This window comes from Rattus norvegicus, chromosome 8 (assembly GCF_036323735.1).
Source record: "Rattus norvegicus strain BN/NHsdMcwi chromosome 8, GRCr8, whole genome shotgun sequence".
Classification (NCBI taxonomy): domain Eukaryota; kingdom Metazoa; phylum Chordata; class Mammalia; order Rodentia; family Muridae; genus Rattus; species Rattus norvegicus.
Window position 1 is genome coordinate 27,531,788 of NC_086026.1, and position 27,941 is coordinate 27,559,728.

General features: G+C 49.6%; 1 protein-coding gene across 2 annotated transcripts in view; it reads right to left on the bottom strand.

Moving 5' to 3' along the window:
• Positions 1–26,629, bottom strand: part of Olfm2 (olfactomedin 2) — a 77,714-nt gene extending 51,085 nt beyond the window's left edge. Inside the window, exon 1 of one of the 2 annotated variants that reach the window (XM_006242643.4) lies at positions 26,445–26,629. In XM_006242643.4, the coding sequence (XP_006242705.1) occupies positions 26,445–26,513 (69 nt within the window). In that variant the 5' untranslated portion in view covers positions 26,514–26,629. Of the gene's footprint in view, positions 1–7,584; positions 7,875–26,444 lie in introns of those variants that run through there. The other variant, NM_001015017.1, reaches the window with a different exon arrangement.
• Positions 26,630–27,941: the final 1,312 nt, after the last annotated feature.

The following is a 27,941-nucleotide window of genomic DNA, read 5'->3' on the forward strand; positions in this document are numbered from 1 at the left end:
CCCTGTAGTCTCCTATCAAGTGTTTAGTGAACACTTACTGTGGGCTGCTAGACTAGTGCTGAGACTTCATAGTCAACAAAAACTCCTTTAAATGTCAAATCAAGGTTCAGCTTGCCACCAAACCTAACAACTTGTATTTAATCCCCAGAGCCCACAGGGTAGGAGGAGAGACACAACTCCCACAATGATCACTCTTACCATCTGGCGCTATAGACAAGTTGTGGCACACATACCCCATAAGATGCACACACACACACACACACACACACACACACACACACACACTCATACACCATGCACACAATGTTTAGGGATGTGATGTGGCTCCTGTCACACTCTGCTCTCACTTCCTCTTACTCTCCCTGACACCCACTTTGTTCCAATCACACTGCCTCTCTTGGTGTCTTCCCAACATTTCAAGTATATTCTTGCCTCAGGACTTTATTCTTGCTATTCCCTCTACCCATAATGCTTTTCTTCTGAATAGCTTGCCTCAATCTCTTCAGATTTTGTTCAGATGTTAACTAATCAAAGAGGCTCCTCAAGCCAAAAATAACAGGTGCATGTCATGTGGTGCCTGTGTGGAAGTCAAAAGACAACTTGCAGGAATTGGTTCCTTCCTTCTACCATGAGGTCCTGGGGCTTGAACTCGGGTCATCAAGCTTGGTGGTGAACACCGTCATTCACTGAGTCATGTAATGTCACTGGCCCTGTTGATATAACACTTCCAGTCACCTACCATAGGGTCATCAATATATTTGTTACCACCCTGCTTAGAATGTCAGTCTGCCATAGAAAAAGTACAAGGGCATGAGCACATGTCCATGTGCACGCGTGCACTGCACACTATGGTCCTGGGGATGGAACCAGGGGTCTTTGTGCATGCTAAGTAAGTGATATATTATTGAACCATATCCTCAGCTCAAAATCGGGTGAATGAGTAAAGACTTTCTCCCTCCTTCCCTAAGTCTGAAATCCTTAAACTATAGTACCCAGATCTCTTGCAGCTACATTCCTCCCTATTTAGCTCCCTCCCATCTCCTTCCTTATTTCCTTCCCACCTTCCTTGCTTTATTTTAGACAGGTTCTCATATAGCTCAGGCTAACCTTCAACTTGCTATATAGTTAATGATGATCTTGAACTTCTGATCTTCCTGCCTCTACCTCTGAGTATTGGGATTCCAATCATGTGCCATTATGCCCAGTCTTTTCAATGCAGGAGATGAAACCTGGGTCTCTGTAGAGGCAAAGCAAGCACTCTGACTGAGCCCCAGCCAGAACTGAAGCCCCTTAGTCTCTAAGAACTCTCATTTGGGTTGAGAGGAAGGTTTGACAGAGTGAGCAGTAAACAGCTTTGGAAAGCCCTCTGCTTCCCCAAGTCATGGGCCCTGTGACTCCTTTGACCACATAGACTGTGATCAGTAGCAAGCAATCTATGCCATATCATGGCATAGCTTTGGAAGCTGTGCCCCTCTTCTGGGTCCTGCTTCCATGATGGTTTAACTGGAGAGCATCCATCATTTGGGGTTCCAGGAGACCACCTGGGGCAGAACTCTCCCACCAGAGCCAGATGGAGACATCTCAGAAGCAAGAAATAAATCTGATCTGAGCTCAGTGGCTGAGCGATGGGTGCTGGTTACCATGCATTGCAGGACATCTCTAGACTGGTTTTAGGGACTTACTCCTCCTGTGAATCTGTCAAGAAAAGACATAGACTCAGGGCATCTTCAGCACCCAAAGAGCCTTCTGCTTGCTCCTTCTGAGGCCCTCCCTTTTCTTCTTGGGGGCAAAAGGTCCTCCTTGAATGCAACCCTTTCACTGATATCCCCTCTGTCCTTCCGCTCTTCAGAGAAGGAAATGGGACCAGTGAAATGACTCAGGGTAAATAACACTTGCTGTCAAGCCTGACACATGGCAGAATTTCTGCAAGCTGTTCTGTGATTTACACACACACACACACACATATATACACACACACACACACACGCACACGCACTGTTCACATAGACAACAAATAAATTAAAACATAATAAAACAATAAAAATAAAACACAACAGGCTGGGTGTGGCGACATATGCCTTTTGTCCCTGCACTCAGGAGGCAGAGGCAGGCAGATCTACAGAGAGGTCCAGGACAGCCAGAGCCACACACAGAAAGCCTGTCTAGAAGAACCAATAAGTAAATAAATAAATCACAACAATTTGGGTATTGCCTGAGAAATAACATCTGAGGGTGGCTGCTGGCTTGAACACACACACACACACACACACACACACACACACACACACACACAGGCGCACTCGAGCACATGTGCACTTGGGGAGGAAGGGGGATCAGACTAGAGCTGAACATACAAGATGCAGGAAGTTCACTCCAGGCCCTCCATGACAGCAGCCATTGGCAACAGAGGTGTCAGCTTTTAGCCTGAGTCTGGATTTATGGTCCCTAGGTGAGGAGCTGTTAGGCTCAAGGCTCCTATCTCCTGGGGATGGTTTATGGCTGGGAGCCAGCCAAAGGAAGTGGGGGGTGGGGGAGCTTCCCTCCTCTCCTTCACAGAGATAGTTTATGAGTACAAGGCTGTGTTGCTTCTGTGTGTGGGGAGGTTGGGGAGGGGGTAGGACCCACAGAAAAGCCCATCCCACATCTGGGCTCACTGTCATGTTATTGAGGCACAGCCCCCAAGTCCTGAGCCAGAACCTAGGCGCCCCCACTATGAATGCACTTACCCTCTTAGCCTCCCTCTCTGGTGTCTACCTCTTTCCCACAACCCATTATTGAGCACCTACTGTGTGTTTTCAGGTTTTCCCTCCAACCCTCGGGGTGGAAGGATGACAGGGTGGATAAAGAGAGAAATAAAGGACAGAGGGGTGGAGGGTGATGGGGAGAAGGCAATATGGCTATAAAGGTGGATGGGTGAAGAGCAGGGATCAGCCTCCGTTATCTACAACAGTTCAATGGGGGTGAGAATGATCATTCCCGGGCCGGCAAGATGGCTCAGTTGGTGAAGCCACTTGACATCATCCCTGATGATCTGAGTCCTCTCTCCAGAATCCACCTGGAGGAAGAAGAGAACTGACTTTGCCCTTTGACCTCTACAGGTGCTCTGAAGCACACACTCACCCCGTGAGCAAACACAAACTAAATAAATAGATCTTTGCTTTTGGTTTGTTTGTTTGGTTGGTTTGGTTTGGTTGGTTTTTCAAGACAGGGTTTCTCTGTGTAGCCCTGGCTGTCCTGGAACCTGCTCTGTAGACCAGGCTGGCCTCAAACTCAGAGATTCACCTGCCTCTGCCCCGGGAGGGCTGGAGTTAAAGGCTTGTGCCACTACTGCCTGGCTTAATAAATATAATTTTAAAAACAATTATTATTCTCATTTTATAAACAAATTGATTTAAAAACTTGAAAAATATATTTAATCTTTTTTTTTTTATTCTTTTTTTCGGAGCTGGGGACCGAACCCAGGGCCTTGCGCTTCCTAGGTAAGCGCTCTACCACTGAGCTAAATCCCCAGCCCCAATATATTTAATTTTAATGTGCCTTTGTGTGTATGTGAGTGTGACAATGTGTGTGCATGTACAATCATGTATGTGCAGGAGCGTTCCCATTATGGTGCACACGTGGAGCTCAGAGGACAATCTCGGTGTCTGTCCTTGTACTCTAACTTGTTCACCACTGTATACACCAGACTAGCTGGATCCCCGAGCCTCCAGGGATTCTCCAGCCTCCATCTCGCCTTAGGCGTGCTGGTATTACACACGTGCACTACTACTGTGTTCAACATCCTGGGTTCAGGGGTCTAAGTCAGCTCCCCACTTTTGCAAGGCAAATGCTGTACCCATTCAGCCATCTCCTCCGGCCCCAGAAACATTCTAAACTCTCTCTACACTGCCTGTGACAGATAGGCACTGTGCACCAGCCACTGGCTTCCGTTTGAAGGTAGAATGTAATTGCAGAGTCAGCTGCATTACAAATATCTATTGTGAGTCGGCTACATCAGGCCACAGGGGGCAGCAGTGAGCAAAACATAGACTTCCTTGTAGATATTGTTGGTTGTCTTTGTGGTGCTGGGGTTGAACATAAGGCTGAGTACCAGGCAAGCACTCTAGCTCTGAGCTCCAACACCAGCCTCTGCATGGATCTTCCAGTCTAATAGAGACATTGAACGCTCTTTACCTAAGAAGGAAATTGGTGTTCAGGAAGATTCGATGATTTTCTCCAAGGTCACGTGGTCCGTTAAGTTGCAGGGGCCAGAATTAAAATTCATATATCCAAATATAAATCGTACCACTGACAGAGCGTATGTTCTGAAAGACTCAGGGCAGGGAGGATTGTTTCAGTGCAGACACGCTTGCATAGCAGAGGTAATTGGTAGTATTGTTAAGTAAATTCAATTAAATGAATAAAGGGATGAATTAATGAGCTGAAAGATGTTGGAGGCACAGATTTGTGGATAGTAGCGTAACAGATGAATAGATGCGGGGTAATGGATGGAAAGAGGGATTGGAGGATGCACGGATGTGTGTGTATGTGTGTGTGTGTGAGAGAGAGGGAGAGAGAGAGGGAGAGAGAGAAGGATGAAGGGATGGAAAGATGGAGCATGGATGAAAGAAAAGGTTAGATGGATTGATAAAATGACATGGCCGGCTGGGTAGATGGAAGGAAAGATGGCAGGCTGGCTAGCTGATAAATGAGTAGAAGGAAAGATGGATGAAAGGGTGGACGAATGGATGAACAGAAAGATAGATGGAAAGATAGGAGAGCAGATGAATGGCTAGAAGGATGAATGGGTGAATGAGTAGTGGTGGATAGAGTGCTAGATGGATGAGTGGATGGATGGATAGACAGATGGACAGATGGATGGGTGGATGGATGGACAAAGAATGAATGGAAGGATGGACAGACATGAATGGATGGATGAATGGACAGACATGAATGGATGGATGGATGGACAGATGGACTGATGGACTGACAAAGAGTGGATGGGTGGATGGACAGATGGGGAATCTAAAGAGATCCCTGTTGTCTGCAGTTCTGTGACACAGGACTTACTACTGACTTTCTCAGTGGCAGTGGCTTGGAAGGCTGCTGCCACTCACCAGAGTTGAAGAACAAGTTGGAGGAGTCTAGATGCTATACAGACCTAAATAACTTTTATTTTTTTGTTTTTCTCTCCTTTCATTTTTCATAGGTGTGTGGATGTTTTGCCGACATGCATGGCTGTTCACCACATGCATGCCTAGTGCCTTCAAGGGTCAGAAGAAGCTACTGGTGGCCCTGGAGTTGGAATTACAGACAATTCTGAGCTACCAAATGGATGCTGGTAACTGTCTGAACTTGGTGCTCTTCATGCTAAACTCCCTCCAGCCTCCAACTCTCCCTCTTTGAGAAAGACACCTGGAACTTGTGGCTACTCCCCTGCCTCACCCTCCCAATTGCTGAGATCATAGTAGTTAGGAGTCTCCCAACTACATGACCCTTGTTGAGCACCCGTAATACCACAGTCCCCTCCCGGGCTTCACCTTCACAGCCCTAGCAGCTCATGCTGTGATGCACTATGGCAAGTCATGGGAAGACTGCAGGCTGGGCAGGGATGAGAGTACTGGGGGACACCAAGGGACCATTAGCTGCAGAGGAGTCAGGTCTGTCTGGGTTCACAAACAGCGCCCCCTCCCAGCTTGTAGAAACATACAATGAAAAGCAACACACATGTATACCAGCTAAGCATACACAAACATATGCACATATAAACACGAACATACAAAATTTCAACGTATGAACACCCAAAATCATACCTCAAGGCTGGGTTAAGTCATTTGCCACCAAGGCTGGAGGCCTGCGTTGGATCCCTGGGATCCAGACGGTGGGAGAAGAGAACTGACTCCTGCAAGCTGTCCTCTGATCTTCACATGTGCACTATGACATGCATGCATGCACACGCACACACACATGTGCAGAACACAAACAGAAATCCTAACTCAGAATTCTTACAAACCCTGCACATGTCCCCCAGATGTCAAAGGCTCTTGTGTACACAGACACTTTCACACAGCACACAGGCGCTCACACAGACTTCCACTCAGGAAAGGTAAATTTGGCTTCTGAATTCAATGACACCATCATCGTCCCCTCTGTGATAGCAACACTCAGAAGGCTCTGTCACCTGTACATGTCACATAATGAATCCACACCCATAGTCAGGGATAAACAACTGCAGACACACGTCCATCCAAAAACAATCACACAGGGACACACCCACACTGGGAAGAATACACCTGCACCCTTATGCCAGAGACACACTAAAGTTTCTCTTCACTGCCCACCCCAACCTCCCAAACCATGGGCTGTGACAGACACAACAAGATATACCTGTGACACTTGATGTCACAGACACTCACAAAAAGACACCATGTTTCACAGAACTGCAGGTTTAAGGACCTGGGCTGAAAGCTTGCTTTGTGTCAAGTGCCATATGTCCCCTGGACCCCCGAGGTGGGCCATGCCCTGGACTCAGTGAGCTGCAGTTCCCACCCCTTCATACCCTATAGCTGTTGCTTTTAGGAGCAATGTCCTTTTTTGGCCAGGAGGAGAGGGGTTATTGTGGATGCATAAAGGATTGTAACAATATGAAAGGGAAGACCAGAGGGAGTCAGATGGGTGGAATTGAGGGGTGTCCCACAAACAGACTGAAGATCAGAGGGGCTCCCATAGGGACTGGAGCAGGGCATGAGGGAAGTTTTCAATAGAAGAGCATTTCCCCCTCTCAACAGGACAGAGCCATCATGATTAATGGGACTGAATGGGCCCCTCTCCCTCCCAGGAAACTATGGGGGGGGGGTGATGATAAAACAGAAGGGAGGCTGAGGAGCTTTTGAAGGGAGGCTGAGGAGCTTTTGCCGGGGTTTGAGCCCCCCTCCCCCATTCCAAAGGTGAGGAGTTAGGGAGATCAATATTCAGTACTCCAGGAGACAAATCATGGGAAGGGAGACGCTGGTACCAGATGCAGGGGAGAGAGCCAGGCAAAAAAAGAAAAAGAAAAAAAGAAACACCAAGTCAAAAAAAAGACAAAAATAGAAGGGAGGGAGGAAAGATTCAGGGAAGGAGAGAGAGCACACAACTCAGCGACACTTAGACACAGTCAGAGTCCCACAGGCTGAAGATACATGGAGACTTTGAGATGTCCCCTAATCACTCCAATATAGCAGAACACCCTCTTGGCTCCCCCAAACCGCCCAGCTCCGCCCCACTCTGCCGGGATCTGGTTCAATTCCGCAGCCCTGCCGCCTCCGCCTGGGGTTGGAGCCAGCTTGGTACCCCGGTGACACTAGCTGGTCCCCTCAGAGAGGACTCTAGCCCAGCAAATGCAACCATCAAACCCAGAACTATGCCGGGCGCGGGGCTCCCTTGTGCCTCAGGGTCTAGCCCGGGACCCCCAAGAGACCACGTCCCCTCGAGATGACATCCCTGCCTGTACCCGGGGTTCTGTCACTTTGGGGCTGTGAGGGTCCCTTTCCCAGGATCTGCCGCGGGGTCTGTGGGCACCACGCCCCCCCAGCCGGAGTGCCCCCCAGCCGGCTGGCCACTCACGATTTTCTCTGAGGAGCCCGCGCGGGACACGGTGCTGTTGAGTCCCACGAGCGAGGGCAGCGTCTGCGACATCCAGTTAGTGACCATGGCCATGGTGCTCAGCACCGCCCCGATCTTGAGCAGCGGCACCGACATCGCGCCCCTCGCCTCATGCCCCGCACCACCACCCTAAAAGAGCAGGTGTTCCGTCCCCTTTCCTCGGCACTCAAGATGTCGCTATCCACCCCAGTGGGGTGGAGGGGTCGGGGTCCCGATGGCGAGATGACCGGGTCCAAGGGGGCGGTGGCCGGTGGGATGGGGATGGGGTGACACTGGGGACGCGCGCGGCTGCGGCTCCGCGCGCCTCGCGGGCTCAGCTTTATAAGGCGCCGGCTCGGCCACCCCCTCCCGCGCCACCGCCGGGCACTTCCAGCCGCCGTGACGTCACGGCTCCGGCCCTAGAGCCAGCGGGGCTCGCGGGGAGAATGGGGTGCACCCACCCCGCCCCCCACTTCCCCGCAGAGCCTCTGGCGGACCTTCCCCCACCTGCAGAAGTGGGGACATCCCCTGCCAGCGACACCATCGCCACCTCGCCCCCAACCCCTGCCGCCGCGGCATCCCCGGCCCCGCCCCCCAGCCTCATTCTCCATCCTCGCTCGAGTCCCCTCTGTACCCTAGTGGTGATCCCCGGGCTCCCCTGCACACAACATCCCCTCTCCAAAACCCCTACGTGTCAGGCCGAAGAAAATTCACATCTTCTACCCAAAACTGACAGGGGGTGGAAGTCGGATGTCCCCACCCACCTGCTCGGTCGGGTGCAGTGCCCGGTCCCGAGCCCGCGACGTACAGAGAGCAGTGAGGGACGGACTTCGGTACTCTCTCGAGCTCCGAGACTCTTTTCTCCTGGCTTCCCGGGTCCCCAGATAACCCTGAAGGGGATCCCTCTGTGGATTCGGGACCAGGGAAGCCCAGGGTGGCGGGTACAGACTCTGGAATGCGGGTGACATGGGGAGTGGGAGGGTTTCCCCCTGCGCATCCGAGGGCGGCGGTGTCACTCAGGACTGTCGCGAACCCAGACAGTTCGTTTTGCAGACAAGTCCCAACGCATGGTTTGACTCACAACTTGAACTTGGGGTGGGAGGCGGGGAACTTAGACCTCCCCAGGGACCTGCACTGAGCCGGTCCCTGGTGAGTGAGGTTGGAAAGCGCGGCGGGCCGCAGGGCCGGGTGAGGAGTGCCCGTGCGGTCGCCTCTCTTCGGTTTTGCACTCACGCCCCCTCCTGGCGTCCCCGCATCACCTCCCGCCGCCGCCGCCGCCGTCGCCCTCGGCCGGCGGCCGCCGCCGTCTGGAGGCGGCGATGACTCAGGCCTTTGCCGCGCCGGCCGCTTGAGGAGCCGGAAACTCCCAACCTCGGGGTGCTGGGGGGTCCTGAACAGTCTCGATTCCGCTACAAGGCAGGTTCTGCCCCTACGTGGTCTCCAGCAATAGCTATTCCAGTCTGTCTCAGTTTTCTCATCTGTAAAGTGGTTCTGGGAACCTGATGGGTCAGGTATGCGTAAGAGGCTGGAGGTAGCCTGCCACTCAACCTCGGACCAAAGCTCAACACTGCATGATGAAGACAGACAGGGACTTGAGGAAGGGTTGGGGATGTAGCTCAGTGGTAGAGGCTTGCCTAACACCTCAGAAGCCCCGGTCTCCATCTCCACCACCATCCAAAAAGGGCGCGCGGGGGGGGAGGGGGGACGGCTCAGTGGGTAAAACTGTTTACCACAAAGTTCTCTAAGATCCAGGAGAGGAAAGACGATAACGACTCCCCCAAAGTGTCCTCTCACCTCTACTTGAATGCTCTGGCCACGCAGCCACCCACCGCACATTGTTAGCACATTAAATAAGTGTAAAAAGAAATTTGATTGGCACAGGAAATAAAGGAAGGAAAGTACAAATAGATATCAGAAGGGGGTGGGTGGAGACTAAAGGAGAGAAGACTGCATGCGTGAAGAGGCCAGAGGTACACGTGGAGTGATTTCCTCCGTCCCTCTCTATTAGTTAATCGATTTTATTTAGTCTTTTCAGTAAGTTAGTTTTGAGACACAGTCTCACTGTGTAGCTCTGACCCAGACTAAAGGCATGGGCTAACACACCCACCTACACCTTTATTTTTGACAAGGTCTATCACTGAACTCAGAGCTCTCTAATTTGGCTAAGCTGGCCAGACTGGCCCCAGAGAGCCTGTCTCAGCCTCCCCCGCGATGGAGCGCAGGCACACCACATCTGACTTCCGATTTAGATATTGGGGATCTGAACTCAAACTTGAATGGCATGTATCCTACTGAATCATGTCTCCAGCCCTTAAACACGGTGACCGTGGTGACGTGGTGACCAGGGAAGGTAACTGTTAAGCTGCACCAGATGGTGAAGGAAGGAACCATTTCAGTACCAGATTTTCAAACAGTGGAGGAACAGCAGTGCAGAGGACCTGGGGCAAGCACAAGTCACTTGGACTGGAACAAGCTGTTTAACCAAGAAAGGAAGACCCCACTGTGGTTCATAACCAGATCTATCTGACACCGGATTCTAAGATCACTGGGCTGTGGTGGGCCTCCAAGATGACAGACAGGCCTTTTCAACTCCTCACACTGGGTGCTTGGAAACAGGCCTAGTTCACACAGCCAGGCTTCTGTAAGGATGGCGAGCACTTATAAGGCACGCCCCTTATCCCTCCTCCATGCCTTCCAAATTTTTCTCACTAAAGACATAGTAGCCTCCTCAGGTTGGCAAGATTGCCCAGTAGATAAGGATAAAAGCCCGAAATCCTGAGTTTGATCAACAGGACACACATGATGTTAGGAGAGAACTGACTCCCTCCAATTATTACCTAATCTCCACATGCTTGCCATAGCTCTCGTGCACGAGCACACACATGTACATGCACACATGTGCACACACACAAACACACCACACACACCACACACAACACATGTGCATGCTCTCTCTTGCACTCTCTCTCTCACACACACACACCACACACACCCTACATGTGCATGCTCATACACACACACAAACACACACACCACATACCACACACACCTCACACCACACACACACAACACACAACACATGTGCATGCACACACACACATACACCACACACACACCACACACACACACACACACACACACACACACACACACGCGCGCGCGTGCGCGTACCAGAGCTGGACTGTCTGTCTCTGTTAGTAAAGTGCTTCCCTGCATGCATGAAGTCCTGGGTTCCATACCCAGCGCTGCATGAGCCAGGTATAAACACACCTGTAATCCCAGATATAGATAGAGAGAGGCAGGAGCATCAAGAGTTCAAGACCAGCCTCAGCTACATAGTGCAGCTCTATAGTGAGTTGGAGACCCTGACTGAAAAGAGTACTAAGCATCCATGAGAGTTTGATGTCTGGTACCCCTAGATCCACCACTAGGACTGTAAAGTGTTTCCACTGCTCTGAGATGTGTAACTTTTCAGAAGGTGAGTAGGAACTTGTCAGAAAACCCAAGGGGGTTGGGGATTTAGCTCAGTGGTAGAGCGCTTGCCTAGCAAGCGCAAGGCCCTGGGTTCGGTCCCCAGCTCCGGGAAAAAAAAAAAAAAAAAAAAAAAGCTGGGGGCTGGGGATTTAGCTCAGTGGTAGAGCACTTGCCTAGGAAGCACAAGGCCCTGGGTTGGTCCCCAGCTCCGAAAAAAAGAACCAAAAAAAAAAAAAAAGCTAAAGAATTTTTTGGGGGCTGGAGAGGTGGCACAGTGGTTAAGAGCACTGACTGCTCTTCCAAAGGTCCTGAGTTCAATTCCCAGCAACCACATGGTGGCTCACAACCATCTGTAACGGGATCTGATGCCCTCTTCTGTGTGTCTGAAGACAGCGACAGTGTAACTCACATAAAATAAATAAATATTAAAAAAAAAATAAGAAAACCCAAGGACCTGTCTAACCCAGAGAGTGATCAAAGGTGAGTTTGCAGAAAGACACACAGGTGACATTCACAGCAGTGGGTTTTCCAATAACGAATAAGCCAACTGTCCTGGCTAATGTGCAAACAGACAGAGACGCTGATCTAACTGACCTTTCAGCCCCACACAGGCGGGACCATCAACACCCACTCCAGCCTGCCCTGACCACACAAGCATCGTCCTAAGGAAAAGAAGCTGGAGAGAGACAACCATAGAGTTTATGATCCCATTTACATAAAATGTCCAAGGAAAGGTAAGTCCATAGAGGCAGGGAAGGTAAATTCTGGAATGAACACGGGAAAGCAGAGCAAAGCGAGGAGCATCAGCCCATCCCCCGACTGGATGGAGGCCCTGGCTCCACACTTAGGCAGGGTATGTACTGCCTGCCTGTATGAAACAGCTTTACTTGTATTTTACTCTTTGAGACAAAGTCTCATAGCCTAGGACTTGAAATCACTGTGCAACCAAGGAAGTCTGGCCCTGAACTCCTGATTGTTCTGCATCCACTCCCTGAGTTGGGGATAATAGGTCTGCACCACTACCCCTAATCTGTCCGGTGCTGTAGATGAAACCCAGGGCTTTGTGCAAGCTAGGCAAAGCACTCTACCCACTGGGTCCGTCTCCTTTTATGAGGTCTCACTGTGAAGTCTTGCCTCTCCTGGAACTGGCTACAGAGCCCTCACTGGTTTTGAACTTGCAACAATCCTTATACCTCTACATCCAAGTGCTAGGAGGAAGCCTCATGGCCGCCACAAACATAGCATTCTTATCTTTGCTCACGGCGATGGTTCTTCTCAGTGGTCAACTTGACTACATCTAGAATTAACTAAAATTCAAGAGATCGGGCACACCTGTGAGGAATTTTTTTTCTTAATTCAGTTTTAATCCAGATCCGTTGAGGTGGGAAGATACACCTTTAATCTGGTGGCAGCCTATGTAAAGGACAGAGGAGGAGGAAGGTTTTGCTCTTTGCCTTTGCTCTTGCCAGCAAGTCCATTCCTTCACTGGCATTAGAGCTACTTCTCTGGGATTCCAGCATACTCTGAAGACCAGCTGAGACATCCAGCCTCATAGACTGAACAAATATTAGATTCTTGGACTTTCCATTGGTATATAGTCATTGTTGGACTAGCTGGACCACAGCCTGCAAGACACTCTGATAAACCTGAATAAATGAATTTATATGTACATGTATATGTGTATATATGTATATATGTATATATGTATGTATGTATATATGTATATATATTCATCCTATCAGCTCTGTTCCTCTAGAGAACTCTGACTAGTATACACACAGCAAAGAATTCTGGCTTCATCCCATAGCCTAGGCTTGTCCCTAACAGGCCCACAGAAACTAGAACTTATGGCATCTCAACCCTTCATCACCTTCCACAGTCAAGTTCTTCAAGACAACACCAAAGCCAGCTCTTATGTGTGATACATGCATGTTCAAATGTGAGTATGGATACACATGTGCACTTGTTCAAGTAGATAGGACAGGTGTCTTCCTGCATGGGTGTCCAACTTATGGTTTGTTTTGTTTTGTTGGGTTTCTAGATGGGGTTTCTCCATAGAGTCATGGCTGTCCTGGAACTTCTTTATAGACCAGGCTGGCGTCAAACTCAGAGTTCTGCCTGCCTCTGCCTCCTAAATGCTGGGATTAAAGGTGTGTGCACCACTATTACCTGGCTTTCCTGTTTTGAAAGAGGGCTCCTCATTGAATATAGAGCCCATCAATTTGCCAGAGGTTCCACAGATGCTTCCAATTCTGCATCCCATAGGATAAAGTGCACACAGTGGTACCTCAGGCCCTCATGCTTGCATGATAAGCGCTTTATTGACTGAGCCATCTCCTCTTTGAGTCAGGGTCTCACTGTGTAGCTTTGGTAAGGATAGAACTCTCCATGTAGCGCAGTCTGCCCTTGAACTCACAGAGATTTACCTGCCTCTGCCTCCAAATACTGGAACTAAAGGCATGCAGCGATAACCCCCATTTTAAAAATGAGTCAACACGACTGGGAATGGAGCTTAGTGCTGTCCCATCATGCATTAGGCTGGACATTCAATTCCCAGAACAGCTTAGAAGCACAGAGATACTGAGAATCTTTCCCAAAGTCACCCAGCATTTGGTCACAGAGTCTATGGAGCTGATTCATTTGGACTGGTTCATAGTGGGGAAGAGTGGGAGTGGACTCCTACCTCACATTATACAAAAATCAATCCTCTGGGATCTGGGAAGACAGTGTCCATGTCAGTGGGCAAAGTGCTTGCTGTGTAAGCATGAGCATTGATCCCTAGAACCCAAAAAAAGCACTGATGTCTTACTCAGTGCAGATCCTACTAACCTGCCTGACAAGCTATGGCCACTGGTGCACTAGTGGAACGACAGTTACAGAGGTAACCAACCATCTTCTGTCGGATTTGAAGTCTACTCCCCAGAAGGGAGCTCCTGCCTGCTATGTAAACCTGGTCAGAAGCCTGTGGCCTGGGAGCTCATGGCCTCTAGAGGGCAACTTCCACCGTAGCATTGCTGAGTGGACAAGTATTTGCCTTTCTACCCATAGATCATTGCGGCTCTCCACCTTATCCACAGAAGCATCCTCTGCAGACAAATGCTGAACATATGACTGAGTTCTCAGCACTGAGGGAACATCTCAAATCTCCCGACCCAGCCCAGACACACAAGGCTCAGGGCTCATCATGGCAGAGGGGATGTAAAGACAGAGCATTGGGAGGAATACTGTGACATACTGCTCTCTGGACATGACCCGGCCATTGCATTCAGGAGCTTATTATAGGTGCAGTTACCCACACAAGACCTAAACAAGGTCAACAGGAAGCACTGATGGGTTTCTGTCGGGGGTCGGGTGGGGACAGGAAAGAACATAAAGGTGGAAAGGAAATGTGTTGGAGCATTTCCGGGAAAGTGGGAGTGGACATGAACAAGATATGTTGCATACAAGCATGAAGTTGTCAGGGGATAAATAAAAGATAGTTTTTAAAAGAAGAGGAAAAGGCTAGGCGTGCTTACATCCCTGAGTCTCAGGGCTGAGGAGACAGGACATTCCTGCAGTTCACTAGTCAGTCAGGCTAGCCTACTGGGTAAACTCCAGGTCAGTGAGAGACTGTCGGAGGTCGACTTCCAACCTCTGCACTAACAGAGAGAGAGAAGGGGGGCGGGGGGAATCAACCAATTCTGGACAGTAAAGTTTTGGAAGAAATTACAGAAAGGTTATCTTCATTTTGTGAGTAGGATGTCAGCTCTGATTGTGAACTTGGTACAGTCTAGTTCACATAGTAAGCAGATCTCAATGAGGAATTGTCTAGATTAGGCTGGCCTGTTGATGTCTGTGGGAGACTGTCTTGATTACATTAACTGGATGGGAAGACCCAGCCCACTATGGGCAGCACCATCCCTTTGAACTGCCCAAAAGTGAAGGAAGTCAGCTAAGCATTAGATTGCATTCCTCTCTCTGTGTCTCTATGAACTCAGTGCAACCAGTGCCTACAAGCTCTGGTCACCTTGACTTCTGTCCTGGACCATGGCCTGAAGCAGTGAGCAAACGCTTTCACCCCTAACTACTTTTCTTCAACAATTTGATATAAGGCAGACACTGGAAAAGTCCTATTTTTCTCAAACATTGCTGGGCCTGGATCTGTAACTTCAGCTGCTTGGGAAACTGAGGCAGAAAGTCCGAGAATGAGAAGTAAAAAGAGGGCTGGGAATTTGTGTTGTTGGGTAGAAAGCTTTCTTAGTGTGAAGCTCCGGTTTCACTCACGCGCGCGCGCACACACACACACACACACACACACACAGGACCAGACATTTAGTACGTGTGGAATATCTACATGCCAATAACAGGTACTTGACATTATGAACTCTCAAGGAGAACCTAGTTTGTGGCTATCAGAATATCCTGAGAAGGAAAAAGAAAAAAAAACAAACAAACAAACAAAAAACAAGACTACACCAGGAATCCAAAGGATGTGAGATGGCTGGAGTTGGAGTCAGCCTAGTAGAAAGATTAATTTGCAAATCTGCCAGAAACTAACTTATTTATTTATTTATTCATTTATTTATTTATTTATTTATTTATTTATTTATTTATTTATTTGATGTATGCCACAGCATGGGTATAAGGGTCAGAGGCAATCATGAAGCAAGCAGGGTTTTTCTCCCCCTTGGTTTTTGGGTTTGTTTTTTTTTTTGTTTTGTTTTTTTGTTTTTTGTTTTTTTGAGCCCTGGCTGTTTTGGAACTTGCTGTGTAAACAAGGCTGGCCTTCAGCTCAAAGAGAAAGAGCCAGAGTTGGGGTCAATCTAAGGCCAGTGGGAAAATTCCACCACAAACCTCTGAGCACAAGGACCCCTCCCTTCCAGGAAGAAAAAAAAGCTGGCTTAGTTCCTGGCACAGCTGCAAGCCAAACTGTCACACAAAGCTACCTGTGACTCTCAACTAACCCCCTCCTCAGAAAGTCCTGAAAGGTACACTGAGCCAATGTGAAAGTTGTTTCGCTCCATCAAACGCACATAGTACCTAGTTACCATTGTGTAAATTCTGCCACGCTTGTTTGAATTATGCCCCAATTGTTTGAATCCTGCCCCAATTGTTTGCAAGGTATATAATCCCCTGCTAAAATCTGCTTTGGGTCATCCTTCCCTTAAAGTGGGAGGGCCCCACATGTTGGAATGATTAAATTCCTCTTGCTTTTGCATCGATCATCACCTCTGTGAGTCTCATTTCAGGAGGTCCCAGTAGAACCTCACAACAGAGATCCACCTACTTCTGTCTCCTGAATATTGGGATCATGAGCCATTACACCCAGCCTTCCCAGAAACTTTTTCAACACTGGAAAACTTCAGCAGGATTTCCTACATAACCCAGCAACCCCACTTCTGGTCATGCATAGTCGATTGTCACAGTTCATACATTCTTTTATTTGTTTGTTTATTGATTGCCTGTTTGTTTGAGACAGGTTTTCTCTGCTTAATTGCCTAGGCTGTCCTGGAATTTGATTGTAGACCAGGCTGGCCTTGAACTCACAGAGATCTGCCTGTCTCTGCCTCTGGAGTTCTAGGATTAAAGGTGTGTGCCACCAGGCCTGGCTCTTTTATTTATTTTTATTTATGAATGTGTGTATATCTGCATATATGTATGTGCACCTGTGAATGTAATCCCCACAAAGGCCAGAAAGGTGTGCCCTGGAACTGTAATAATAGGTAGCTGTGAGCTGCCCCATGTCGGTTCTGGAAACCAAACTTGGGTTCCCCAAAAGAGGAACAAAACCTTAATTGCTGAACCATGATTCCCAGACTCTGTGGGCAAATGCATCTACTCCATATGGTTTATTTATCTCCAGGGCAACTTGCAGAGCTCTCTGTAGTCTCAATATTGAGTGAGACATGTGTGAGTTCCTAGCTGGGGTTGAACCAGGTTTTGCTGGGTTTTCTAATTTCATAATTCTGTACTAGAAATGATGAACTTTTGGTGTACTTAGGACCAAGTTTTGACACTTCTGTGCTTTTTTTTTTTTTTTGGTTGCTCTTTTAAAACATTGTCTCACGTAGCCCCAGATAGTCTCAAAATTGCTACATAGCCAAACATGACTTTGAACTCTGATCCTTCTCCCCAGTGCTGGCATCATGGGAGTGCTCTGTAATGCCCAGTTTCTGCGGTGCTGGGGTTGGAACACAGGGCTTTGTGTGTGCTAGGCCAGCACTCGACCAAAGAGCCATCCCCACATCCAACACTGAGCTTTATTTGTTTTGATTCCAAGAAACAGGATCTTGTTATAGCCTCGAACTCATAGTGATCCTTCCTTATTAGAGTTGTTTATCTGTGTCTCTCTGTCTGTCTCTCTGTCTGTCTGTGATTGACTTATTTTATGTGTATGTGTGTTTTGCCTGGTGCTTGTGGTGGTCAGAAAAGGGCATCTGTCTCTCCAAAGCTGTAGTTACATGTGGTCTCTATTTGCCATGTAAGTGCTGGTAACCAAACCTGGGTTCTATGGAAGAGCAGCCAATGCTCTTAACCACTGAGTTAATCTCCCCTGGCCTGTGACCGCTTACTGGCAACTCAATAAATTCTGAAATCCTTAACTTAGAATCCAAGGTCTTTCTAGCCAGATCACAACCATCCCCTGCATTCACCTCTAACCTCACCTCTCATCCATACCCAACCAGAGTTCCCTTTCCCAGAAGCCATGTATTTCCAGTTCATGTCGTTTTGGAAACCGATCCTCTGCATACTATGTGAGGCACTGAGCCTTGTCCCCAGCCCCTAACCCCACCCCGATTCTAGGCTGGGACTCTACAGCTGAGCCACGCCCCCAAGCACTCACTGAAGGATGGGGGTGGACTCTACAGCTGAGCCACGCCCCCAAGCACTCACTGAAGGATGGGGGTGGGACTCTACAGCTGAGCCACGCCCCCAAGCACTCACTGAAGGATGAGGGTGGGACTCTACAGCTGAGCCACGCCCCCAAGCACTCACTGAAGGATGGGGGTGGGCTCTACAGCTGCCACGCTCCCAGCCTTGTATGGGGGATTCTAGGCAGGGCTGAGCCACTCCCCTAGCCTCCTTTTGTTTTATTTTAAAACAAAGTCTTGTTAAGTTGCCCACACCAGTCTTCTACTTCAAGTTCTGTGCCTGAGCCTTCAGAGCTCTAAGATGGCGGGCCCACCATGTCCAGCTTGCATCAGTCTCTTGGACTTGTAGACTCTCAGGCACTCTGAAGCAAGCTGTGCCTCATCTCTCTGTGACACCACTGTGTCACTCTGAAATTACCAGAGAAACAAGGGGGGAAAGTATTCATCTCTTTGTGTGTTTGCTGTGTTTTTCTCTTTTTCTTTCTTTCCTTTTTTTTTTTTTAAGATTTATGTTTTTATTTTATGTGTATGAGCGCTCTATCAGCATGAACACCTGCAGGCCAGAAGAGGGCATCAGATCACACTGTAGATGGTCGTGAGCCACCATGTGGGTGCTGGGAATTGAACCCAGGACCTCTGGAAGAGCAGCCAGTGCTGTTAACCTCTGAGCCATCTCTCCAGTTCTTTTATATTAAATATGATTTGTTTATTTTTATTTCATGTGGATTGGTGTTTTGCCTACATGCATGTCTGTATGAGGTGGAGTTACAGACAATTGTGAGCTGCCACATGGGTGCTGGGGACTGAACCCAGGTCCTCTGGAAGGGCAGCCAGTGCTCTTAACTGTGAAGCCATCTCTCCAGCCTTCCTGTGTTTTTCTGGAGGACAGTGGGATCTCTGGGCCTCAGGGACGAGGAGTTGTGTATCCTCTCCATGGCCTCAACAGATTCTACTTTTGGCTTTCTTTATTTTGGTGCAGTGATATTTTATAGTTCGGTCTTCAAAGTAGGACTTAGCACCCAGGAGAGCATTAGATATGACTAGTAATAATTAGTACATCATTAACACTGTATGTAAAGGGACTGTCAAGATGGCTTAGCAGGTAAAAGCTGCTGAGAATAGTGACCTGAGTTCTAACCCGGCACCCATGTGGGAAAAGGAGAGAACCCGCTCCTGCGAGCTGTCCTCTGGCCTCCAGGATCAGACACATGCTCACACTAAGATAAATAAATGAAATGGTTCATCGGGCCAAGGGCTTGCCACATGAAGCATGAAGACCGGACTTCTGGTTCCCAAAGCCCATGGAAGTGTCAGGTGGGCATGGGCCGGGTGGACTCTCAGTACTCGCATGGTGGAAACAGGATCTTCACAGAAAGCCATCTTGCTAGACTAACTGAGTCGGCATGCTCCAAGTTCACAGACAGATCATGCCGCAACACGAAGCAAAAAGCAACCCAGGAAGACAGCAAATGCCAACCTCCGGCCAGCCTTCACATGCACATGCAACCACACACATGCTGACATATACCCTCATACACATGGGGGTGGGAGTGGAGGAGCAGGAGACGCCAGGGTTCACTGGCGTTAAGGTGAATAGCTTGCTAAACACACCTCGTCCATGCAGTCTCTTAGCCCTACCCAGATGCTTCCTGCTTCCTCTCAGATTGGCCTGAGGCACAGATGTGCTAAGTGTATCAGGGGCTGCCACCCTGGGGATCAGTGTGGATTCTTGGCTCTCTGAATGTGGGAGCATAATCTGTCCCCCCACTATGGTGACCGTACCCAGTCCTGAACGTGGTAAGCTCAGGCCAGTGAGAGATCCTCTCTCAAAATCACAGTGAGGCTGGTGAGAGAAGGTCCAGAGACTGAGGTGGCTTGGTGCCAAACCTGAAGAGCTGAGTTCCATCCCCGGCTCCCAAACAGTGAAAGAGAGAATTGGCTCCTTGAAGCTGTCTTCTGACCTTCATGTGCTCTGACTTCCACGTGGGTACCAGGCCAAGAACTCTCTTCTTCACAAATAAATAAATGTGATTAAAATTTACAAACAAAAATAAAGCCAGATGGTGGCGGCGCATGCCTTTAATCCCAGCACTACAGAGGCAGAGGCAGACAGATCTCTGAGTTTGAAGCCAGCCTGGTCTACAGAGTGAGTTCCTAGACAGTTAGGGCTACCCAGAGAAAACCTGTCTTGGAAAACCAAAACCAAACAGCAACAACAACAAAACTAAGTGGGGGTGCTTCTGAGGAGCTCCCCAACTGAGGTACGTCTGTTAAATGTATGCCTGCACAGGCACACGCGCGCGCGCACACACACATGCTTGTATAAACTCAAGCACACACACTAACGTCCTGCACAAACCTCACTCTACCACTAGGTGTCGCCCCAACACCTCAGTTTTGGACGCAGCCCCAGGAGGCTCCTCTCGCAGTTTGTCCTGATTTCCCCCGCCCCTAGTCAAGCTGGGATGTTAACACCTTGGAAAAGTTGAGGAAGTTCAGCTTGGCTCAAAGTAGCAGCAGCACTCCTCCGCGGAATTCCAGCCCCGGTTTGACACCTATGATCTCAGGCACCTCCCTTGGCACAGGGGTTCCCACTTCCCCAATGGTTTGCTTTCTGACGTTTCCGATAACAGCAACAGAATATATTCTACGGAAAAGTCCAGAACTCTGTGAATCATACATTTTGTTTTGTTGTGACAGGGTCTCATTTTGTAACCCAGGCAGGCCCCAAAATAGTGGCAATCGTCTGTCAGTGTCTTCTGAGAGTTGGGATTCTGGGTGTGCACCACCACACCTACACTGTGTACTGCTTGGGATGGAATCCAAGGCTTTGGATGTGAGCTATACATCAGCCTGATTTGTTTTGTTTTTATAGCTGGGGGTCGGGTTGGGGGAGGGTCTATGTAGCGTAAGCTAGACTCAAACACTATGCCATGTAATCAGAGCAGTGGTTCTCAACCTTCCTAATGTTAGACCTTTTAATGCAGCTCCTCATCTGTGGCCACCACAACCACAAAATTATTTTGTTGCTACTTCATTACTGTATTTCGCCACTGTTATGGGCGTATGAATTATAATGTATATATCTGATATGCAGGATATCTGATATGTGACCCCCAGGTGTCTTAACACGCAGACTGAGAACTTCTGTTGTAGAGGTTGACCTTGAACTCCTGATCCTTACACATTCAATTGATCTCCCAAGTGCTAGAATTATAGGCATTTGGCACCATAGTCGGGTGCTGAGGATTGGGACTCAGAGCTTCATATAAATCGGGCTAGAATCTTGTCCACTGGTTACACAACTGGTTACACACCTCCAGCCCTGATCAGCTCAATCCTGAAGTTTCCTTCGCTCCCTGTCGGGCCTGGGGAGGAAGCTTCGCTCTGTGCAGCGTTTCCACTGTCTATCTGCTCCTCCCCCTCTAGGTACTCAGAGCCCCTCAGTCCTCGGACTGGCTGCTGTGACAGTGCAGCGTGCACGTGTGCAAGCAGCTCTTGTCTCGCCTCAGAACTGCCTCGAATAGATGACTTTAGATGGCCGATCACAGCAGCCTTCTGAGAGTAAGTGATTTAAGCAGAAAGAAGAGCAAGGGGTTCCGAGGGGAACAGTACCCAGGTAAACGGAAGGGAGTGGAAAGTGCAAAGACCCTGGAGCTCATGGCTAAATTGAACTAGTCATTCCTATCCTGCGGGGACCCCTAAAGCATTGGCCCTACGCCCAGACAAGACTAAGATAAAGCTAATGCGGGTGTGGGGTGCACACCTGTTGCCCCAGCACTTGAGAGGTGAAGGAGGAAAGTCAGGTGTACAAGGCCATCCTTGGCTACATGGTGAGTCCATCCTGGTCTATGAGTAAGCTTGTCTCAATAAAAACTAAAATTTTGGGGGTGGAGAGATGGCTCAGTGATTAAGAGCACTGTCTGCTCTTCCAGAGATCCTGAGTTCAAATCCCAGAAACCACATGGTGGCTCACGACCATCCGTAATTGGATCTTCTGGTTTGTCAGCAACAGGATGCTCATAAACATTTTAAACTAAAATATTTTAAAGTTAGACCTAAGGAAGGACTTTCAGGTGTTGGGAAGAGGACAACTGCTCAAGGGGAGATGGCAGGCTTAGGACTGTCAGGGTCCCTGTGGCTCTAGGCCACTTAAGAATCTTGTACTTTGGCCAGAGCTGACTCAATGGGTGGAGAATTTGTAGCACAAACATGGGAACCAGACTCCAGATCCCTGGCGCCCACATAAACGCCAAGCACAGCTGAACACACTGCAATCCCAGACTATGAAGACGGAGACAAAGGTCCCCTGGAGCTCAGGGGTAGCCAGTCAAAGTGAGAGTTCTGTGTCTGTGAGAAAGGGCCTCAAAAGCTAAAGTAGAAGGGCACATGAGACGGCTCTACAGAAAAGGGCACTAGAACTGGGCATGGTGGTGTAAACCTTTTGTCTCAGCACTCAGGAGGCAGAGGCAGGAGGATCTCTGTGTTTGAAGCCAGCCTGCTCAACAGAGCAAATTCTAGGACAGCCAGGGCCATATAGAGAAACTCTGTCTTAAAAAACAACAAAAAAAAAACAAAACACCAATGGCCACCAAAAAATCTTAAATTGGGGTCTGGAGAGAGATCTCAGTGGCTAAGAGCCCTGGCTGCAAATGGTGCCTCCCACAAAAAAAAAAAAAAAGCTAAGACATACCAAACAATTAAAATTTCAAAATCATTTCTAAAACAAGGAAAAGAACAATTGAAGGTGATACCCAGGTGGACTTCTGGCCTCCACATGTACACAAACATACATGAGCACGCACACACACACACACATACACACACACACACACACACACAAATATTTACACACTCTCACACAGAACTGTGTAGTGGCCAGGACCTAGAGTGAGAGGCAAATCCTAGCAAGGTGGGAAAATGCCCCTGGCAGGTGCAATTCCTCCTCGACCACAGACCCCTGACCACTCACACTCACAAGCTCCTAGCACTTCCACCTTGCTGGGCTTTGATCTCACCCAGCCCCGAATTTATCTTTCCTCACCCTGTGGGTCCACAGCAGCCTCACAGGGCCCCCTGATCTCAGGCCCTCTGCACGTGCTGACTCTTCCTCCAGCCTTAGCCACCCTTCACCCGAAAGCCATTCTCACTAACTCTTTCTTACATTGCTTCTAATTCCACTCTTTCAAGACACCTCTTGGACCACACCAGCCCAAATAGTCCCTAGGAAAATCCCTGTCTCCACCCTCATTTCCTTGAGACTTACTTTTATGAGTCACGTGTTCAATAAGGAGGCACTGAAATAAATGTTCCGAGGGGAACCGTATCCGGGTAGATAGAACAGAGCGGGAAGTGCAAAGACCCTGAGGTATATGGTTAAATCAAACTAGTCATTCCCATGCCGTAGAGCATTGGCCTCAAGCCCAGATAAGACTAAAATGAAGCTAAGTAAGTGTGGGGTACACCCCTGTTGACCCAGAAGCAGGCAGAACTCTGTGAGTTCAAGGCCAGGCTGGTCCACAGAGTTCCAGGACAGCCAGAAAACGGAGAAACCCTGTCTTGACTAAGACAACAACAATCACAAAAAGGTTTCCCCTTATTAGCTTACATGCTTGTGCTGTGTGTGCCTGTTTGTGGAGGCCGGGAGAGTGGATTAGGTCCCATGGAGCTGTGAGAGGTGGTTTTGATTGACATGGGAAGGCCTCGCCCAGTGTGGGCAAGAATACAGGCAGGTGGGCCAGGGCTGTATAAGAAAGCTGACTGTTAGCCAGTGAAGAGTGTTCCTCAGTGCTCCCTGCTTGCCTAGAGCCCCATCGGTGATGGACTTCACCTGAAGTGTAAGCCAAACCCTCCTCCTCTAGGCTGTTTTTGTCAGTTCCATATCACAGCACCGAGAGCTAACTAGAACAAACGCCAGGCCCTCCTGACCTCTGAGCTGTTGCTCCAGATCCTCACCCCCATTTCCACTCTTTAATCTCCGTGGGGGGAGGGCTTGAACTCACAATGTGATGGAGAACGACCTTGAATTTCTGATCCCGTCCCCACACACACACACACCCTGGATTACAGGTGTGGGTCACCAGGACTAGCTTCTACTTGTGATTTTTTTTTTCCCTATTTGCCCAGGATTATATATAGATTTGGCTCTTGGAGCTGATGTATACATTTTTTTTTTTTTTTTTTTTTTTGGTTTCATCTGTCTGCTACACCTGAAGGTCAGCTCCAGGAGGGCTGGGCCTCGCTGCTTCATCAAATCTGGTGATTGAATGACTGAGGAAATGATTTCCCGGGAAGGGCTCTGCTGGGATTGAGGAGAGGTGTCTGGGATTAGACAGAGAATTAAGAGGGGCAGGGCCGCCTTCTCAGAACCCCGCCCTTCTCTCTTCTGTTCCTGTCCTCTTTTGCCCTCCTCCTCTCCTTCCCCTTGTGCAGGCAGACCGCGTTAACCACTGGGCATTACCTTTTAGCCGTCACGTGGTGCCCCCTAGTGGCCACCTGAAGCAGTGCAGCCAGTGACTGCTGCCCCCAAAGAATCGCGGCTCATATTTCCTCGCTTCAGCCTCTGCACACTCTGGCATGTGGCCCCTCCCTTGCTCTCCAAGTAGCACCATCCCCAATCAGGCCCGCCGTAAGTCCCCTCCCTCCATTCCTGGGGTTTCTCTGCAAACTGGCCTTGGGACTGGAAACCTAAGGGTGACTCAATTACCTCAGAAACTAAAGTCGTTTTCCCTCCTGGTTCGTTTTTTTCCCAGCCATTTTTCGGGTTTATGTTTTTCTCTTTTTGTCTCCTTCACACGTGGTGTGCCTAGTTCCTTTTGGGCTTGCATGTTGAGTGCTCACCGTGTGCACCCGGCTACACCTTCCCTACTCAACATGTTTGTGCTGAGATGGGCGGAGTGCAGGGAACCCCGCAACCTCTCCTTGTGGAAATCCTTCACGGACCCGTCTCTGCCAGCAGGAGAGACTGGGGTGTAAACTACAGCTGGTTGCCCACTTGTCTTAATCAGAAAAGGGAAGGTGTTCAGACCCTTATTGTGAGTTTCTACCTAGAAACCCCACCTAGTCATGTCTACCCAGGCAGTGTAGACCCTGGAGTGGATTATTTTTCAAATGCTAAGTGTGTAGGTTCAGGAGAGACCTGCCTGGGTTCTATCTTGTCTTTGCTACTTCTGGGCTGTCTGGTCTTAAGCAAATGACCTAACTTCTGTGCCTCAGTATCCCTATCTCTTAAATGAGGGTAACCCTGCCACCCTACCATCCTCAGACACCCAGAGGATTAAGCACCTTGGCTCCTGCTGTGTTTGTAATACAACCTTGACTCTTAGCCCTTCTACAGTGGTTGCTATTATGTTACTGTTTTATTGATAGCAGCTTCCTAACTCCCCACATGAGATCTTGGGGGGGGGGTATTCCCATCCCCAAGATGGAGGAGGAATAAGGTTTCTCAACAGTAGGAGAGAGCTTGGCCCCTCCACATTTTGCAAAGCTTTCCCAGCTTCCGCAAAGGATGGGGTGCCACAGGGAGCCACCTGCATCTGCCAGACCAGGAATGGGGCATGAACAGAGCCAATACACACAGGGCCTGGCTGACACGTTTGCACACACAGCCTGTCACCCTGAACAGCCCGTTTTAGAGTGATTTATCCAACCAAAGGCACAGACTGCCCTCACATGGCCACACACCTGACTGTCACTCGAGTTTTGGACAACCCAGGCATCTGGGCACAGCCATGAGGACAATTGTCACACCCCGTTATTGACATATAGCGGGAGCCGATGAACACACCACAGAGATTCACAGGTCCTCATGCCGGGTCACACAGCCAGTCACAGACAGATCCACAAACTCCTATCTATCATCACACTGGTCCCCGGGTCACCCTGCCCCCACTGTCACTCATACAGTCTCCCACACGTACACACACCCTCTCCCAGTCACACCCCAATTCACTCACATCTGAACACACGCACACACACACAAACTCCCCTGGGTCACACCCAGCCACAACACAAAGACACACGTTTCCCTGGCACCCAGGAGCAGCAAGCACCTGGCACACATTCCTGTCAGTCATTCACACGTGAGTCCCGCCCCCTTCCCCACTATAGGGGTTCAGGCAATAAATATGGGGAGCTTTAGAAGCTAAACACCCTAGCCCCATGATGGGCAAGTGACAGGAAACACCCCAAAGCCCCCCGAAGTTTCCCTCCCCAATCTCACAGCTAGATGGAGGGATGTAAGCTGTGGATCATCGAGGGGGGCTGGAACCCCAAAAGGAGTGTCTTCCCCCAATCTCCCCACATTAAGGTTGCATTGGGTGTCCCCAGGGTTTCCCTAAACAAGGGTGGATGTTCCAACCCCTCCTTTGCTGCGACCTTCCCCATATGCCCCTCGCCATCCTGCAGCTGTTAGAAGGGGAGGCTCGTGGACCCCAAAGCTCTTGTTCTTGGGACCCCTCTGAGGCCGCGTCCCTTCCAGGGCTCCCCAGCGCCCACACCTGCCCGCGGGGCCCCTACCTGTCCGGCGAGGCCTGGGCAGAGCAGCCACAGCAGCAGCGACAGCCGCGGGACCGTGAGCGGCCACATGACGCGCCCCCCGCCCGACAGGCGCCTGGGTAATGGGGACCCGCCGCCAGGCGCGACCCCGCCCGCCCGCCCGGGCGACCCGAGCGCCTCCTCCCCGCCTCGCCCGCGGCCGGGATTCCACCCCACCCCCGCCCCGCGCCCAGCCTTTGTCGCGGGCTCCGCCCCCAGCCCCGCCCCCAACCCGGTTCTGGGCGACAGCCCCATTGAGTGGGGCCCCTGCCAGCAGGTGGGGTGCTGACAAGGGTGAGCAAGAGGGGCCAGGGACCAGACCCGGCAGACCTGCACTCGCCATCCCCGTAAACCTAGGTGTGAAAGGTCATGAGATGGGGGAGGGGGACTGTCACGTGCTTGTCAATTTCACCCTCCTAGAATTTTCCCACGATGAGGATAGAGGAGAGGGATGAGGGGCGGGGACCAAAGGGAGGATCATCATCCTAACCTGAAAAAGGGCGAATAATCCACAGGGAAACTGAGGCACAGACTGGAAAATTAGAAATTGGGCAAGTGGGGAATATCGGAGGGAAGGTGGGTCAGAGGTGGGCGCGTGGAGTCATGGGGCGGCGCATACCTGTTACCCAGTACTAGGGAGGCAGAGGAAAGGGGATCGGAAGTTTGCGGCTGGTCTGAGCTGTAGGATAGGTATCCATCCATCCAAGACTGCAGAATAAGACACACACACACACACACACACACACACACACACACAGAGAGAGAGAGAGAGAGAGAGAGAGAGAGAGAGAGAGAGAGAGCGCCCAGTCATGGTGGAACACACCTGTCATTCCAGCACTTGGGAGTTAGGAGGTAAAGGCAGCAGGATCTAGAATCCGATGTCATCTGGGTGTGGTGCACACACCTTCAATCCCAGCACTAAGGGATCTCTGTGACTTCAAAACCGGCAAGTTCTACATAGCCAGTGCCAAGCCAGGCAAAGCTGTAAAGCAGTGGTTCTCCACCTTCCTAACGGTAAAGCACTTTAACACAGTTCATCGTGCCATGCTGACCCCCAATCATAAAATCATCCTATTGCTACATCAGAACTAATTTTTCTACTGTTGTGAATTGTGATGTAAATACATGTGTGTTCAGATGGCCTTAGGACCCAAAGCATTTGTGACCCACAGATGCGTAGTATAAAGGGAAACCATATAAAAATAAAAATAAAAATTAGTGAGTGTGAGGACCTTCTCAGCAAATATGAGGCTAACTGGGATTACGTGCGACCCTGTCTCAAAACCAAACAAAAGGCAGAGACGGCTCAGTGGGTAACAGTGCTCGCTGCTAACCCAGTGACCTGAGTTCAATCCCCAGGACCCACGTGGAAGTCGTCCCCTGACCTACACACACATATGCATGTACATGGAAAAATAAAGTTTTATAAATTCATAAGAAAAAATTAAGAGATGGGAATGGAGGATGAAGATGATGCCA